Source organism: Lepus europaeus, chromosome 7, assembly GCF_033115175.1.
Source record: "Lepus europaeus isolate LE1 chromosome 7, mLepTim1.pri, whole genome shotgun sequence".
In the NCBI taxonomy this organism is placed as follows: domain Eukaryota; kingdom Metazoa; phylum Chordata; class Mammalia; order Lagomorpha; family Leporidae; genus Lepus; species Lepus europaeus.
Window position 1 is genome coordinate 113,712,378 of NC_084833.1, and position 15,562 is coordinate 113,727,939.

General features: G+C 40.9%; 1 protein-coding gene across 4 annotated transcripts in view; it reads left to right on the forward strand.

Annotated features, from left to right (window-relative positions):
• The window catches only part of CCDC15 (coiled-coil domain containing 15), a 93,535-nt gene that overhangs the window by 36,172 nt on the left and 41,801 nt on the right, over window positions 1-15,562 (forward strand). For 3 of the 4 annotated variants that reach the window (XM_062197263.1, XM_062197260.1, XM_062197262.1), the window contains 2 exons: window positions 4,243-4,365; window positions 14,539-14,625. In XM_062197263.1, coding sequence (XP_062053247.1) covers window positions 4,243-4,365; window positions 14,539-14,625 — 210 coding nt within the window. The remainder of the gene's footprint in view (window positions 1-4,242; window positions 4,366-14,538; window positions 14,626-15,562) is intronic. The other variant, XM_062197261.1, reaches the window with a different exon arrangement.

Genomic DNA, 15,562 nt, shown 5'->3' on the forward strand with positions numbered 1-15,562 from the left:
CCCACTATCTGTAACTCTGTCTCTCAAATAAATAAATTAAAATCTTAAAAAAGAAAGAGAAGTTTATAGCAATCGATGCCTATGTGAAGAAATTGGAAAGGCACCAAATAAATGAGCTATCAATGCATTGCAAGGACCTAGAGAAACAACAAACCAACCTCAAATTAGTAGGAGGAAAGAAATCATTAAAATTAGAGAAAGAAGGGAATGGCACCGTGGCACACTGGGTTAATCCTCTGCCTGCGGCACCAGCATCACATGTGGGCGCCAATTCTGGTTCCGGCTGCTCCTCTTCCAGTCCAGCTCTCTGCTGTAGCCTGGGAAAGTAGTGGAGGATGACCTGGGTACTTGGGCCCCTGCACCTGCATGGGAGACCGGAAGAAGCACCTGGCTCCATCCATTGTGGCCATTAGGGGAGTGAACCCACGGAAGGAGGTCCTTTCTTCCTGTCTCTCCCTCTCACTGTCTGTAACTCTGCCTGCCAAATAAATAAATAAAATCTTTAAAAAAAATTAGAGAAGAGGCCGGCGCCGTGGCTCAACAGGCTAATCTACCACCTTATGGCGCCAGCACACTGGGTTCTAGTCCCGGTTGGGGCACCAGATTCTATCCCGGTTGCCCCTCTTCCAGGCCAGCTCTCTGCTATGGCCCGGGAAGGCAGTGGAGGATGGCCCAAGTCCTTGGGCCCTGCACCCGCATGGGAGACCAGGGGGAAGCACCTGGCTCCTGGCTTTGGATCAGCATGATGTGCTGGCTGCGGCAGCCTTTGGAGGGTGAACCAACGGCAAAAAGGAAGACCTTTCTCTCTGTCTCTCTCTCTCTCTCACTATCCACTCTGCCTGTCCAAAAAAAAAAAAAAAAAAAAAAAAATTAGAGAAATAAACAAAATTGAAACAAAAAATACAAAAGATCAGTGAAATGAAGAGCTGGTTTTTTGAAAAAATAAACAAATTTGACATTTCATTGTCCCAACTAACCCAAAAAAAGGAGGGAGAAGACCCAACTCAATAGAATCAGAGATGAAAAAGGAAATGTAACAACAGACACCACAGAAATAAAAAGAATCATCAGGAATTACTACAAAAAAACAGTGAATGCCAACAAATCAGGAAACCTAAAAGAAATGGATATATTCCAGGACACATACAACCTACCAAAATTGAGTCATGAATACATAGAAAACCTAAATAGAAAAATAACCAAAATGGAAATTGAATCAGTAATAAAGACCCTCCCAACAAAGAAAAGTCCAGGACCAGATGGCTTCACTGCTGAGTTCTACCAGACATTTAAAGCACTAATTTCAATTCTTCTCAAGCTATTCAAAACAATTGAAAGGGAGGGAATCCTCTCAAACTCCTTGTATGAAGCTTGCATCACCTTAATTCCTAAATCAGGAAAGGATACAACAGAGAAAAGAACTATAGACAAATATCCCTGATGAACATAGATGCAAAACTCCTCAGAAAAATACTTGCTAATTGAAAGTACATCAGAAAGATCATTCACCCAGACCAAGTGGGATTTATCCCTGGTATTCAGAGTTGGTTCAACATTTGCAAATCAATAAATGTGATACATCACAATAACAAACAGAAGAACAAAAACCATATGGTTATCTCAATAGATGAAGAGAAAGTATTTAATAAAACACAACACCCTTTCATGATGAAAACCTTAAGCCAATTGGTTATAGAAGAAACATTTTTCAACATAGTCAAGGGAGTTTGTAACAAACCTGCAGCCATCATCCTATAGAGTGGGGGAAAAGCTGCAAGCATTCCCCCTAAGATCCAGAACCAGACAAGCTTGCCCACTCTCACTCTCACCATTGCTATTTAATTTAGTCCTGGAAGTTTTAGCCAGAGCCACTAGGGAAGAAAGAGAAATCAAAGGGCTACAAATTGGAAAAGGAGAAGTCAAACTATCCCTAATTGCAGATGGCATGATTCTATATATGGGATATCAAAAAGACTCCATGGAGAGACTGTTGGAACTCATAAAAAAGTTTGGTAAAGTGGCAGGATATAAAATCAACACAGAAAAATTGATAGCCTTTGCATACACAGATAATACCATGGCTGAGAAAGAACTTTTAAGATGATGAGTCCCATTCACAATAGCTCCAAAATAATTAAGTACCTTCAAATAAATTTAACCAAGGATGTCAAAGATCTCTACAATGAAAATTACAAAACACTAAAGACAGAAATAGAAGACATAACACACACACACACACAAAAAGGAAAAATCTTCCATGTTCATGGATTGGAAGAATCAACATCATCAAAATGTCATACTATTTACCGATTCAGTGCTATCCCAATCAAAATACCAGCAACATTCTTTACAGATATAGAAGAAATGATGGTGAAATTCATATGGAAACACAAGAGACCCTGAATAGCTAAAGAAATCTTGTACAACAAAAACCAAGCTGGAGGCATCACAATGCCTGATTTTTTAAAAAAGATTTTATTTATTTATTTGAAAGGTAAAGTTACAGACAGTGAAAGAGAGAAAAAGAGAAAGGTTTTCCATCTGCTGGTTCACTGCCCAAGTGGCTGCCATGGCCAGAGCTGCACCAGTCTGAAGCTAGGATCCAGGAACTTCTTCTGGGTCTCCCATGTGGGTGCAGGGGCCCAAGCACCTGGGCCATCTTCTGCTTTCCCAGGCCACAGCAGAGAGCTGGATTGCAAGTGGAGCAGCTAGGACTAGAACCAGTGCCCATGTGGGAAGCCGGCAACACAGGCAGAAGATTAACCTACTCCACCACAGCACTGGCTCCACAATACCTGATTTCAAGACATACTTCAAGACATACTACATGGCAGTTACAATCAAAACAGCTTGGTATGGACACAAAAGCAGAAGGGTAAACCATCGGTATGTTTGACCCAATAGTCACAACCTAGCCCCTCCCAGAGAATAAGTGGAGCAGAACATGTTGAAGAGTAAGTAGCAGAGAGTAAATTCCTTTGGTTTTGGCTCAAGACTGACAGTGTTGTAGTAACTACCTCTGGGCTTTAGTGTTAAGGTCAGTAACAAAGGGCAAAGAATAGTGTCCTCTTATTCTGCAGTATAGCACATCTTTATCAGTTGCTGTAACAACTTCAGGCTTTACATACTCAGAAGCTTTAAATACCGCAGGCATGATGCTCCTACTTAGATAATTTGTGTTCAATGTTTATGTTGCCTTTTAGTACAGTAGCTATGGGTAGGCCTCACATGATAGCACAGATGAGAAATGGAGAAATGAGTTATTTCCAGACTGCCATAAATGTGTTTTATGTAAAACCCAGGATCCAGGCTCTCTCGGAGTACAGGTAGAGCAGAGTATAGTAAAGAGTAAGTGGTGGAAAGTTTGGATTGGTTTTGTCAGATCTGTGTTACTAACCAAGATGATAATAGTGTTACCTATTAAAATAGTACTAATGAAATCATTTTGCTTATTAATATTTCCGAAATTAATAAGTTGTGTGGGCTCTTGCCACGAATTCAGAGAATTCTGAATGCTGGCTCAAATAGACCAGATGACATGGTAAGTTTTAAGGATTTTATTCAGTGAGAGAAATGCGTAGGAGACTGAGGGCTATATCTAAGGGAGAAGGGGAAGTCTAGATCCATGCCAAGAGGAGAGCAGGCCAGGAGCCTTGTGCAGCAAGCATTTGGTTATGAGCAGCAACAAGCAGCTTAGCAGGGGTAGCTAGGCAAAGGCAGAAAGAGAGCAGGTGGGCAGAAGGCCACCCACCCTGAAGGTGCAGGGCAACAAGGGCAACAAAGGGCAATAATGGTGAAAAAAGGGCCAGGCCCACCGTGTTCCAGGCCTTTTATCCACTTCCAAAGGGGAGTGATTATGTAGTCTGATTGGCAGGTGGGCGTACAGGTGGGGTCAGGTAGGGGCATGAGATCACACAGAGGTGTGGTGAAGGCATGGCCTTCCAGCTCACAAATTGATCAATTTTACCCTATCTGCCTGCCTACATCACTAGTACTATATATAATGGCTTGCATTCATTGAACACTTACCGTAGCCAAATTGGTTTCAGAATTTTGTGTGCATTTTCTCATTTAATTCTCACAATAACCCTGGGAGATAGATATGATTATTACTTTATGGATTAAAGTCTGTGATCTGGGTAGTGTTAAAACCCATGATAGTGACATGAAATATAATGTCTTCTATTATCACTACTGTTATGTCACTGCTCACACGATGTGATGTGCTGTTTTCTCTTTCAGAGCTTATCCTTCAGGCAGCAGCCGTCTGTTGCGTCAGCTGAAAGATGGCGAGAGGATTTACCACTAGATAGCCATCAGCATCTTCCATCCAGGACCCAGAGAGATGCTTCTAGCAGACGACAGGTAGAGCAGACCAGAGTATGAAAAGTAGATTTCAGACAGGATTATAGGTACCTACTGAGGGCAGTAAGGCTGATCAAAAGGCAGATTTTTAAGTTCATAGGATGCAAAACCTGTCCTGATCTAAGATGATTTTAGAACTCTCACTGAAACCTAGGGTATTGTGGCAGCACCTATTGCCTCTTGGAAAACCTGAGGTCTTTTATGGATATGGGAATCTTCCACCAGAGGCTAAGAGGAGAGCTCCATCAGTAAGTTGGTAGAGCATCAGATACCAGCACTAGGAAATCAACTGCTTGAGATTGGGCTGGAATTGCCTAAGCCTTGGGGGCATTGAGTTAAGATAATAGTTATAGTTTTTCAAGACAGTGTTCTCTTGGCTTACTAAAATTTGCTTAACTGAAGACTAGTTTATTCCCACTAGAGTTTTACCACTCCAGATAATTTCTATTTTGTAATTTTTTGTAATTTAAAAAACAAGGCAGTAGGAAGTGTTAGATTACATGTGAGAGATAAAGAGAAATTTCCTTAAGTCCTCTCTAAGAGAGCAGAATGAAAACGGGACAAAGTGACAGAAAGTAGGATTTGGACTAAAATTTCAGGACTGAACTCTAGCTCTTTTGTGGTTTTCAATTTAGGTTTATAAAGTTGGCCAAAAGGTAAACTGTCATGTTTTATTCTAGGTTGGCATTTACATATCCTGAATTACACCTGGCTCTTCCCTTCCTCAGATTGTTTTGTATATGTCCCCCCACCCCCGACATAATCATCCCTTTTTCCTTAAATATTTTGTCTTTGCTCATCCTTCAGATTTCAGCTTAAAAGACACTTCTTTGTGTCACCAGAGAAAAGAGCCATGGAAGCCTTGGGGTTCTTGTCTTCATGTATGAAAGAATTCAGGCATGAGACAGAGAGTGGAGTGATAAGGTTTTATTGGGAATAGGGCATCTGTTAGAGTGGAAGGGATAGGGAGAGAGTTCCCAGTCATTCACTGGGGGAGAGCGAGGTTACATGGTTGAATGGAGAGAATACACCTGAGTAGGCCATGTGGGTGGCTCAGCGGAGAGCAGAGAACTGAGCGCCCCAGTCTTTGTTAGACTGGGGATTTTAAAGAAAAAAGGGGCCAGGTTCTCCTTCCCCTCCTCCTCCTCTATGACAAAGAGTTTGTGGAGGGTAAATTAGCAAATTCCTCCCCAGATATGTTGGCACCAGGCAAAGGGGGCCATCTGTGAAGGTTTTATTGCCCCATGTTGTCAGGTCAGGTAACCCATTTGGTCCTGAGGCGAGATAATTCTCCTGGGAGCTTTCCTTGGGGAAAGAGCTGGGACCATCTGGAAGGTTCTCAGGGTCTGGGCAGGACTTTGAAGTGCAAAATGCTGGACTTCTGGGGCTTCTTCAGTAGGTGCGAGTCTCCAGGCCCTTCTCTCACACACATAGGCTAATTTCTTAACTTCCAGCCTAACACTTGGAAAAGACTATCCTGATCAGCTTATCACAGCTTTTCACTTTTCAATTTTTCTCCATCCTTGCATTCTGTTTGTTTCATTCTCAGTGCAAATATTTTCTCCTATGTCCCATGTTATCTTTCTACTGTATTCATAGTGACCTTTGATGTGAAACAGTTTTTAATTTTAATGTAGCCTGATTTATCTATTCATTTCTTTTGTTATCTATGCTTTTGGTGTCATATTCAAGGCGTCTTTGCCAAAATCAATGTCTCGAAGCTTATTTCCTGTGTTTTTGTTTTAGCTGTTATATTTAAGTCTTTGGTACATTTTGAGTTAATTTTGTAGATAATGTGTGGCAAGGGCCTAGCTTCATGTTTTACATGTGGTCAATCCAGTCTTGCTGTCCCCATTTGTTGAAAAGACTGTCCTTTCCCCGTCAAATGGCCTTGGCTCTTTTGGTGAAAGCATGTTGATATCAACTCTCCAGTTAAAAGACACAGATTGGCTGATTGGGTTAAGGAACAAAACCCATCTATTTGCTGCTTACAAGAAACACATCTTTGCAACAAAGATGCATGCAGACTGAAAATGAAAGGCTGGAAAAAGATATACCATGCCAACAGAAATGAAAAAAGAGCGGGCATAGCCCTCTTAATATCAGACAAAATAAACTTTTTTTTTTTTTTTTTTTTGGACAGGCAGAGTGGATAGTGAGAGAGAGAGAGACAGAGAGAAAGGTCTTCCTTTTTGCCGTTGGTTCACCCTCCAATGGCCACTGCGGCCGGCACATCTCGCTGATCCGAAGCCAGGAGCCAGGTGCTTCTCCTGGTCTCCCATGCAGGTGCAAGGCCCAAGCTCTTGGGCCATCCTCCACTGCCTTCCCGGGCCATAGCAGAGAGCTGGCCTGGAAGAGGGGCAACCGGGATAGAATCTGGTGCCCCAACCGGGACTAGAACCCAGTGTGCCGGCGCCGCAAGGTGGAGGATTAGCCTGTTGAGCCACGGCGCCAGCCAAGACAAAATAAACTTTAACACAAAAACTGTGAAGAGAGACAAAGAAAGAGGGGCACTGTATAATGATTAAGGGATCAATTCAACAGGAAGATATAACAATTATCAATGTATATGCACCTAATTACAGGGACCGGTTTATTTAAAAGATATGTTAAGGGACTTAAAGGGAGACTTAGATTCCAATAAAATAGTACTGGGGGACTTCCATATTCCACTCTCAGAAATAGATCAACTGGACAGAAGATCAACAAGGAAACAGTAGATTTAAACGACACTATATCTAAATGGATCTAACAGATATCTACAGAACTTTGCATCCTACACATAAAGAATTTACATTCTTCTCAGCAGTACATGGAACCTTCTCTAGGATTGACCACATACTAGGCCATAAAGAAAGTCTCAGCAAATTCAAAAGAATTAGAACCATGCCATGCAGCTTCTCAGACCATAGTGGAATGAAGTTGGAAATTAGCAACTCAGAAATCCCTAGAGCATATGCAAACATATGGAGATTGAACAACATGCTCCTGAATGAACACTGGGTCATGGAAGAAATCAAAAGAGAAATCAAAAACTTTCTGGAAGTAAATGAGGATAACAGCACAACATACCCAAACTTATGGGATACAGCAAAAGCAGTGTTAAGAGGAAAGTTTACAGCAATAGGTGCCTACATCAAGAAATTGGAAAGGCGCCAAATAAATGAGCTTTCAACACATCTCAAGGATCTAGAAGAACTACAGCAAACCAGACCCAAATCTAGTAGTAGAAGAGAAATAATTAAAATCAGAAAAGAAATCAATAGGATTGAATCCAAAAAAAAAATTGCAAAAAATCAGCCAAACAAGGAGCTGGTTTTTTGAAAAAATAAACAAAATTGACACCCCATTGGCCCAATTAACTAAAAAAAGAAAAGACTCAAATCAATAAAATCAGAAATGAAAAAGGAAACGTAACAACAGACACCACAGAAATAAAAAGAATCATCAGAAATTACTACAAGACTTGTATGCCAGCAAACATGAAAATCTATCAGAAATGGATAGATTCCTGGACACATGCAACCTATCTAAATTGAACCAGGAAGACATAGAAAACCTAAACAGACCCATAACTGAGTCAGAAATTGAAACAGTAATAAAGGCCCTCCCAACAAAGAAAAGCCCAGGACCAGATAGATTCACTGCTGAATTCTACCAGACATTTAAAGAAGAACTAACTCCAATTCTTCTCAAACTATTCAGAACAATCGAAAGAGAGGGAATCCTCCCAAATTCTTTCTATGAAGCCAGCATCACCTTAATTCCTAAGTTGGAAAAAGAATGCATTTTTCTACATAAGCAAAAATAATGTCATTAGGATTTTGGTAGTAATTGTATTGTTTATAGATTGCTTTGTTGGACCTCAGAGAATGATATCCCAAAGGAGATAGCACAAAACAAAGTGTCTTTGACCTGTCCTCCTATCTCCTGTTTTCCTTTCTCCTTCCAGAAGGCAAACCGTTAAAACTAGAATTTCCCTTTCACAAGGCAGGTCACAGAAAATAGGAATCCTTACCTTGTTTTATGATATTTCTATGAAAAGACACCTTACTTAATATATTGAGTTCACAGCCAGTAGCACTGTAATTCATACCTAGCTTGAATAAAGCTCATCTATATATTTTCTCCATAAAGCTAATTGCAACTATTTTGTGTTTAGAATTGATATATGGTACTTCAGCAGTAAAATAGGGACCATTTTAAATGGTCAAATCACCAACAAAAAGCCCCCAAAATACAAAAACAAAACAAAACCTGGCCTCAATAGACTACAAAAAGTACATTTATCTATGAGAGCTGAAACAAAAAGGCAGAGCACCACCTTTTTTTTTTTTTTAAAAGAAAATATTTTTTATTTGAAAGGCAGAGTTACAGAGAGAAGGAGACAGATCTTCCATCCACTGGTTCATTCCCCAAAAGACTTCAATGGCTGGAGCTGCGCTGATCCGAAGCCAGGAGCCAGAAGCTTCTTCTGGGTCTCCCACATGGGTGCAGGGACCCAAGGACTTGGGCCATCTTCCCCTGTTTTCCCAAGTGCATTAACAGAGAGCTGGAATGGAAATGGAGCAGCTGGGACTCGAACTGGTGTCTATATGGGATGCTGACACTGCATGCAGCGCCTTTACCTACTATACTACAGGACTTGCCCCACTTTTTTTTAAAAAAAGATTTATTTTATTCACTTGAAAGGCAAAGTTAAAGAGAGAAGAGACAGAGTGGGAGAGATCTTCCATCTGCTGCTTCACTCTCCAAATGACAGCAACAGTCAGGGCTGGGCCAGGCTGAAGCTAGGAGGTAAGAACTGTATCTGGGTCTCCCACATGGGTGCAGGGGCCCAAACTCTTAGGCCATCTTCCACTGCTTTCCCAGGCACATTAGCAGGAGTTGGATGGAAAGTGGAACAACCAGGACTTGAACTGCTGCCCATATGGGATGCCAGTGTCACAGGCAGCAGCTTTACCCACTGTGCCACAACACTGGCCCTGAGCATTACCATGTTTGATCTCACCTGTCAGTGTCTGTTGTGTGACTCAGATTTTTCATACTTCTGTGCATGTCTGCAAAGTTCTACATGAGCACTGTGAATATTGAATTTTTAATTTTAATGATAGGCAAAATTACAAACATCGAATATGGAACTAATGAGGATTGACTGTAACTCATATGCCATGCAATTAACCTATTTTCAACTATAAAATTCAGTGTTTTTAGTATATTTATAGGATTGTATGAGCACTACCACAATTTGAGAACATTTTCATCACTCCTAGCAAGACCTGTTCTCAGTGGTAGCCCATTGCACCTTAGCCCCACCTCCAGCCCTATGTAACCAGTAAGCTGTTTTCTGTCTCCATAGATTTGCCAATTCTAGGGATGTCATATTAATGGGATCATGTACTATGTATTCTTCTGTGACTGATTTCTTTCACTTGCCATAATGTTCTCAGAGCTCACTGATGTTGTAGCATACTATAGTACTTCATTCCTATTCATTCCTTACTAATATTCCATATTATGCACAAGCATGTTTTATTTATAAGTTTATCAAATGATGGGCATTTGGCTTATTTCTGCTTCTTGACTATTATGAATAATGCTGCTGTGAATATTTATGTACAAGTTTTTCTCTGGACATATTTTTTTTTTTTCATTTCTCTTGGTTAAATATCTCATAATGGATTGCTGGGACATGTTCTAACTTTGTACTTAACATATGGAGGAGCTACCAAATTAAATTCCAAAGTGGCTACACCATTTTTCATTCCCACCAACAGAGTATATGGTTCAGATTTCTCTACATCCTTACCAAAACTTGTTATTATCTTTATTTTTTATTATTGCCACCCAAGTGAGTATAAAGTGGTACTTCACTGTACTTTTGATTTGCATTTTTTTGATGACTGATGTGTTCATCACTTTGCAAGTGTTTATGAACCATTTGTATTTTTTCTTGGAGATTTGTCTATTAGATTTTTTGGCCCATTTCCTAATTAGGTTTGATTGTTGAATTATGGGAGTGTGCTGTTTTCCAGTGAGGTTTGGAACCGTGAGTCGAAAGATGGGCAGGGACTACTGTCAGAGCAACAGACAAATTTTATTAGTTTTACAAGGGCTTTTATACTCGCACAATCATAGCATGCTTCTGTACCTAGGGGGCTAGTACTAGGGAAACAAGATTAGTTCAAGGGAATTTTTATCAAAGGAGATAATATTCATGTTTCGTATAATCTGAAGGAATAATTTGTATTAAAAAGGTGGCCAAAGTATTTTCCTTCAAGGACAGATATAGCCTGCAGCTGCATGAAAAAGGGAGGTTGTGGTATCTGGCCAAGGAACATTCTCAGATTAGCACCTGATGCACGGTGAAGTGTCCTTCAAGCTGGTCATGTACATCTCCGATTCACCCTAGCCCCGGCCCCACATGAGAGCTTTTAATATTTTCTGCATACAGCCCCTTATAAGGTATATCTTTTTTTTTTTTAATTTTTATTTTTTGACAGGCAGAGTGGACAGTGAGAGAGAGAGAGAAAGGTCTTCCTTTTGCCGTTGGTTCACCCTCCAATGGCCGCCGTGGCCGGCGTGCTGCGGCTGGCGCACCGCGCTGATCCGATGGCAGGAGCCAGGTGCTTCTCCTGGTCTCCCATGGGGTGCAGGGCCCAAGCACTTGGGCCATCCTCCACTGCACTCCCTGGCCACAGCAGAGAGCTGGCCTGGAAGAGGGGCAACCAGGACAGAATCTGGTGCCCCAACTGGGACTAGATATCAAAAGATATACCTTAGGCCGGCGCCGCGGCTCACTCCTCCACTGCACTCCCTGGCCACAGCAGAGAGCTGGCCTGGAAGAGGGGCAACCGGGACAGAATCTGGTGCCCCAACTGGGACTAGAACCCGGTGTGCCGGCGCCGCAAGGCGGAGGATTAGCCTAGTGAGCCGCGGCGCCGGCCTAAGGTATATCTTTTGATAATGTTTTTTTCCATTCTGTAAGTTATCTTTTAACTTTCTTGATGTTTTCCTTTGTAGCACTAGATTTATAAATAAAATTATAAAAATATTTTTATTTGAAAGTCAGATTTACGAAGAGAGAGAGGAGGGAGGGAGGGACAGAGAGAGATCTTCCACTTGCTTCCAAGATTATTCATAAAAATTATGGAAATACAGCTGATTTTTGTATATTTATCTTGTATTCTGCAACTTTACTGAAATATAATGAGTTTTTTTTAAAAAAAGATTTATTTATTTGAAAGGCAGAGAGAGAGAGAGAGAGAGAGAGAGAGACCTTCCACTAGTTCACTCCCCAAATGGCTGAAATGGCCAGAGCCGGGTAGGTCTGAAGCCAGGAGCTTCTTCTAGGTCTTCCATGGGGTGCAGGGGCCCAAGGGCTTGGGCCATCTTCTGCTACTTTCCCAGGCACATTAGCGAGGAGCTGGATTGGAAGTGGAGTGGCTGGGACTCAAACCACACCCATATGGGGTGTTGGCACTGCAGGCAGTGGCTTAACCCACTGCTCCAGTGCTGTCCCCATAAAACTTTTTAAAATGTGTATTTGTTTAGAATTTTCATTTATGAGAGAGAAAGATATCTCCCATCTGCTTGTTCACTCCCCAAATGTCTGCAACAACCAGGGCTGGGCCAGGCTGAAACCAGGAACCTAAAACTCCATCTGGATCTCCCACATGGGTAGCAGGGCCCAAGCACTTGAGCCATTATCTGCTGCCTCCCAGGATGCGTTAGCAGGAAGCTATATCAGAAGCAGAGTAACCAAGACTCAAACTGGAATTCTTATATGGGTTGATGGAATCCTTAGTAACAGCTTCACCCATTGTATTCCACACCCACCCCAAGTGTTTAATTTTGATGGAGTCCAAGTTACCTGCTTTTTCTTCTGCAACTTATGCTTTTGGTTTTATATCTAAACAAACAAACAAAAACCAAAAAAACCCATCATCTAATCCAAGGCCATCATCTAATCCAGGGTTCTGAATATGTACTTCTAACTGTTTGTCTAAGAATTTTACAGCTTTTAAATTTAGGTCTGTAGTTCACTTTGATGTTTTTATAAATATCGTGAGGAAGTGGTCCAATTTTATTCTTTAGTATGTGGATAACACTATGTCTGTTTGTTAAAATTATTCTTTCCCATTGACTTGTCTTTGCATTGTGGTAAAAATCAGCTAACCATAAATATTCAGGCTTATTTCTGAATTCTCAGTTCTGTTTCATTGATCTGTATATGTATTTTTGCTTTTTTTTTTTTAATGTGTTTATTTGAGAGGCAGTTACAGAGAGGGAGAGGCAAAAGCAGAGAGAGAGAAGTCTTCCATCCACTGGTTTCATTCCCCAGAGGCCACAACAGCCAGGAATAGAGCAGGCCAAAGCCAGGAGTCAGGAGCTGAGAGCTTCATCCAGGTCTTTCATGTGGGTGCAGGGACCCAAGGATTTGGACCATTCTCTGCTGCTTTCCCAAGTGCATTGACAGGAGTTGGATCAAAAGTGGAGTAGCCAGGACTCAAACCAGCACCCTTATAGAATGCTGGCATCGCAGGTGGTGGCTTTACCTGCTTTGCTACAATGTTGGCTGGTTCCTGGCTATGTATTCTTAAGCCAGTGAAATCTGTCTTGATTACTACATCTTTGTAGCAAGATGTTGGGAAAAGTGAGTCCCTCCAACTGTGTTCTTTTTCAAGATTGTTTGAACTATTCCTTTGCATCTTCATAGGAATTTTAGAATCGTACTGTCAATTTCTGCAAAGAATTCAACTGTGATGAAATTGAATTTAAATCTAAATCTCTTGACCAATTTGGGGTGCACTGCCATCTTAAAATTAGATCTTCCAATCTATGACTATTGGATGTCTTTCCATTTATCTAGGTCTTCTTCAATTTCTTTCAATAATGTTTTCTAGATTTAATAAAACTTATACTTCCTTTGCTAAATTTATTCCTTGTTTTACTTCTTTTGATGGCATTGTCAATGGAATTTTTCCTTTATTTTGCTTCCTAGAGTGTTAATGAAAATTATGGAAATACAGCTGATTTTTGTATATTTATCTTATATTCTACAACTTTACTGAAAGATATTAAGTTTTTTTTTTGTTTTTGTTTTTTTTTTTTTAGAGTTAGAGAGAGAGTAAGACAGAGAGAAAGAGAGAGCAAGCTGCTGGGTCACTCCCCAAATGGCTGCAACAGTCTGATCTATACCAGGCTGAAGCCAGGAGCCTGGAATTCCATCAGATTCTCCCACATGAGTGGCAAGGTCGAAAGTACTTCGGCCATCTTTTACTGCTTTCCTAGGTGCATTAGCAGGGAGCTGAATCCAAAGTAGAGCAGCCCAGACTGCAACTGATGCTTATATGGGATGTTGATGTTGCAGGTGGTGGCTTAACCTGCTGACCACGATGCTAGACCTTATAGTAACTTTTAAACTGAAGAAATTAAAACAAAACCTATTTTTTATTTCTTTTTTTTTTTAATTTTTTTTTTTTTTTTTGACAGGCAGAGTGGACAGTGAGAGAGAGACAGAGAGAAAGGTCTTCCTTTTGCCTTTGGTTCACCCTCCAATGGCCGCCGTGGTAGGCGCACTGCGGCCGGCGCACCGCACTGATCCGATGGCAGGAGCCAGGTGCTTCTCCTGGTCTCCCATGGGGTGCAGGGCCCAAGCACTTGGGCCATCCTCCACTGCACTCCCGGGCCACAGCAGAGAGCTGGCCTGGAAGAGGGGCAACTGGGACAGAATCCGGTGTCCCGACCGGGACTAGAACCCGGTGTGCCCGCCGCAAGGCGGAGGATTAGCCTAGTGAGCCGCAGCGCCGGCCCTGTTTTAAGGGATCTGGCTTTATAGCCAGGATTCAATTCCAAGCACACTTGGGACAGAGTAATTTCCAGTAGCCACTTTAGAAGAACTATCAGTCTGAACTTTTGATTTATTATTTGTTCATTTTTGTTTTTGAACACCTTTTGCTTGGTGTATTATTTTTTGGGCTTGGTCAATTTCTTTTTATACTGCTTCCTTTTATTCTTTTCTGCTTTTTTAAATATTGGTTTTTTGGTTCTTTATCCAGTTGAGCTCAAGGATGTGGGAGAAAAGAATTAATAAATTAAAAATTTCAAAAAAAGTTCACAAGGCTAACTTCTCATATTTTTGTTGTTTTGTGTAACTTGATTTTCTAACAGGTTTATGATCAATCAAGATCGAGCACTGAATTCCGGGCTCCCCTGGCATTTCAGTGTGGAGTAGATCAAGAAAAAGACAAGAAAGAAGTATGTAATGATAATGCTTTGGGACATCAATATTTCTGTTATGTTGGTATATATGAAACTGGAAATAGTGTGTTGCTTTCTGATACACTAAGAGTGAATACCACACATTCTGAAGAAGTTGATTGAATTGTTACAAGGTGTTAGACTTCTTTTCCAAGCTCTTAGGGTTGATGTGAACTCAAGGATCTGATCCTAGTGAATTTCTCCAGCTAAGTATTTCTACCATGACTTATTTGAAGAAAAATTTTTAATTTATGGCTGTCTTGCACATCCACCCTCCCTCCCTTCTTCGCTTCTCCCCCAGCCCCCCTTGCCTGCCTCTCTCCCTCCCTGTATCCCTCCCTCCCTCCCTCCTTCTCTCCCTTCCTTCCTTCCTTCCTTCCTTCCTTCCTTATCTAAAGTTAGCTTAAACCCAACAGTTCTTAACCCTGACCATGCACCAATATCAGATGTGGAGTTTTTTCTCAAAATACAGATGTATAGACCCTAACTAGATATATTGAATCAATAAGTGAAGAGAGAGATTTGGAGCATTTATACTTATAAGATACCACTAGTGATTCTTATACAGCCTCAATATTGAGAACTACTATTTAGACTTTTAATAATTCTTTAACAAAAAATACTATACTGCTGTAGTATATGTATAGGTATGCTTTGTATATTTTGTATCCTAAAAAGAGAATTAAATAAAACCAGAGATATGAAGAGATCCCACATAGTGTAGTAGCATTTATTTTTCTGATCCTTGTTCCATTTATGAATATGATGCCCTGATGTACTGTAAGCCCTTCTACCCTTCTCCCTGCCATTAAAAAGTTGAAGTGATTATTGTTCTGTTATAAAATACCTCTCACATTCTTTCTGTGGCCCTGCTTTTATGGTACTTACAGCTTGGGAACACAGAGTAAATATAGTATATATCTTACTTTGTCAA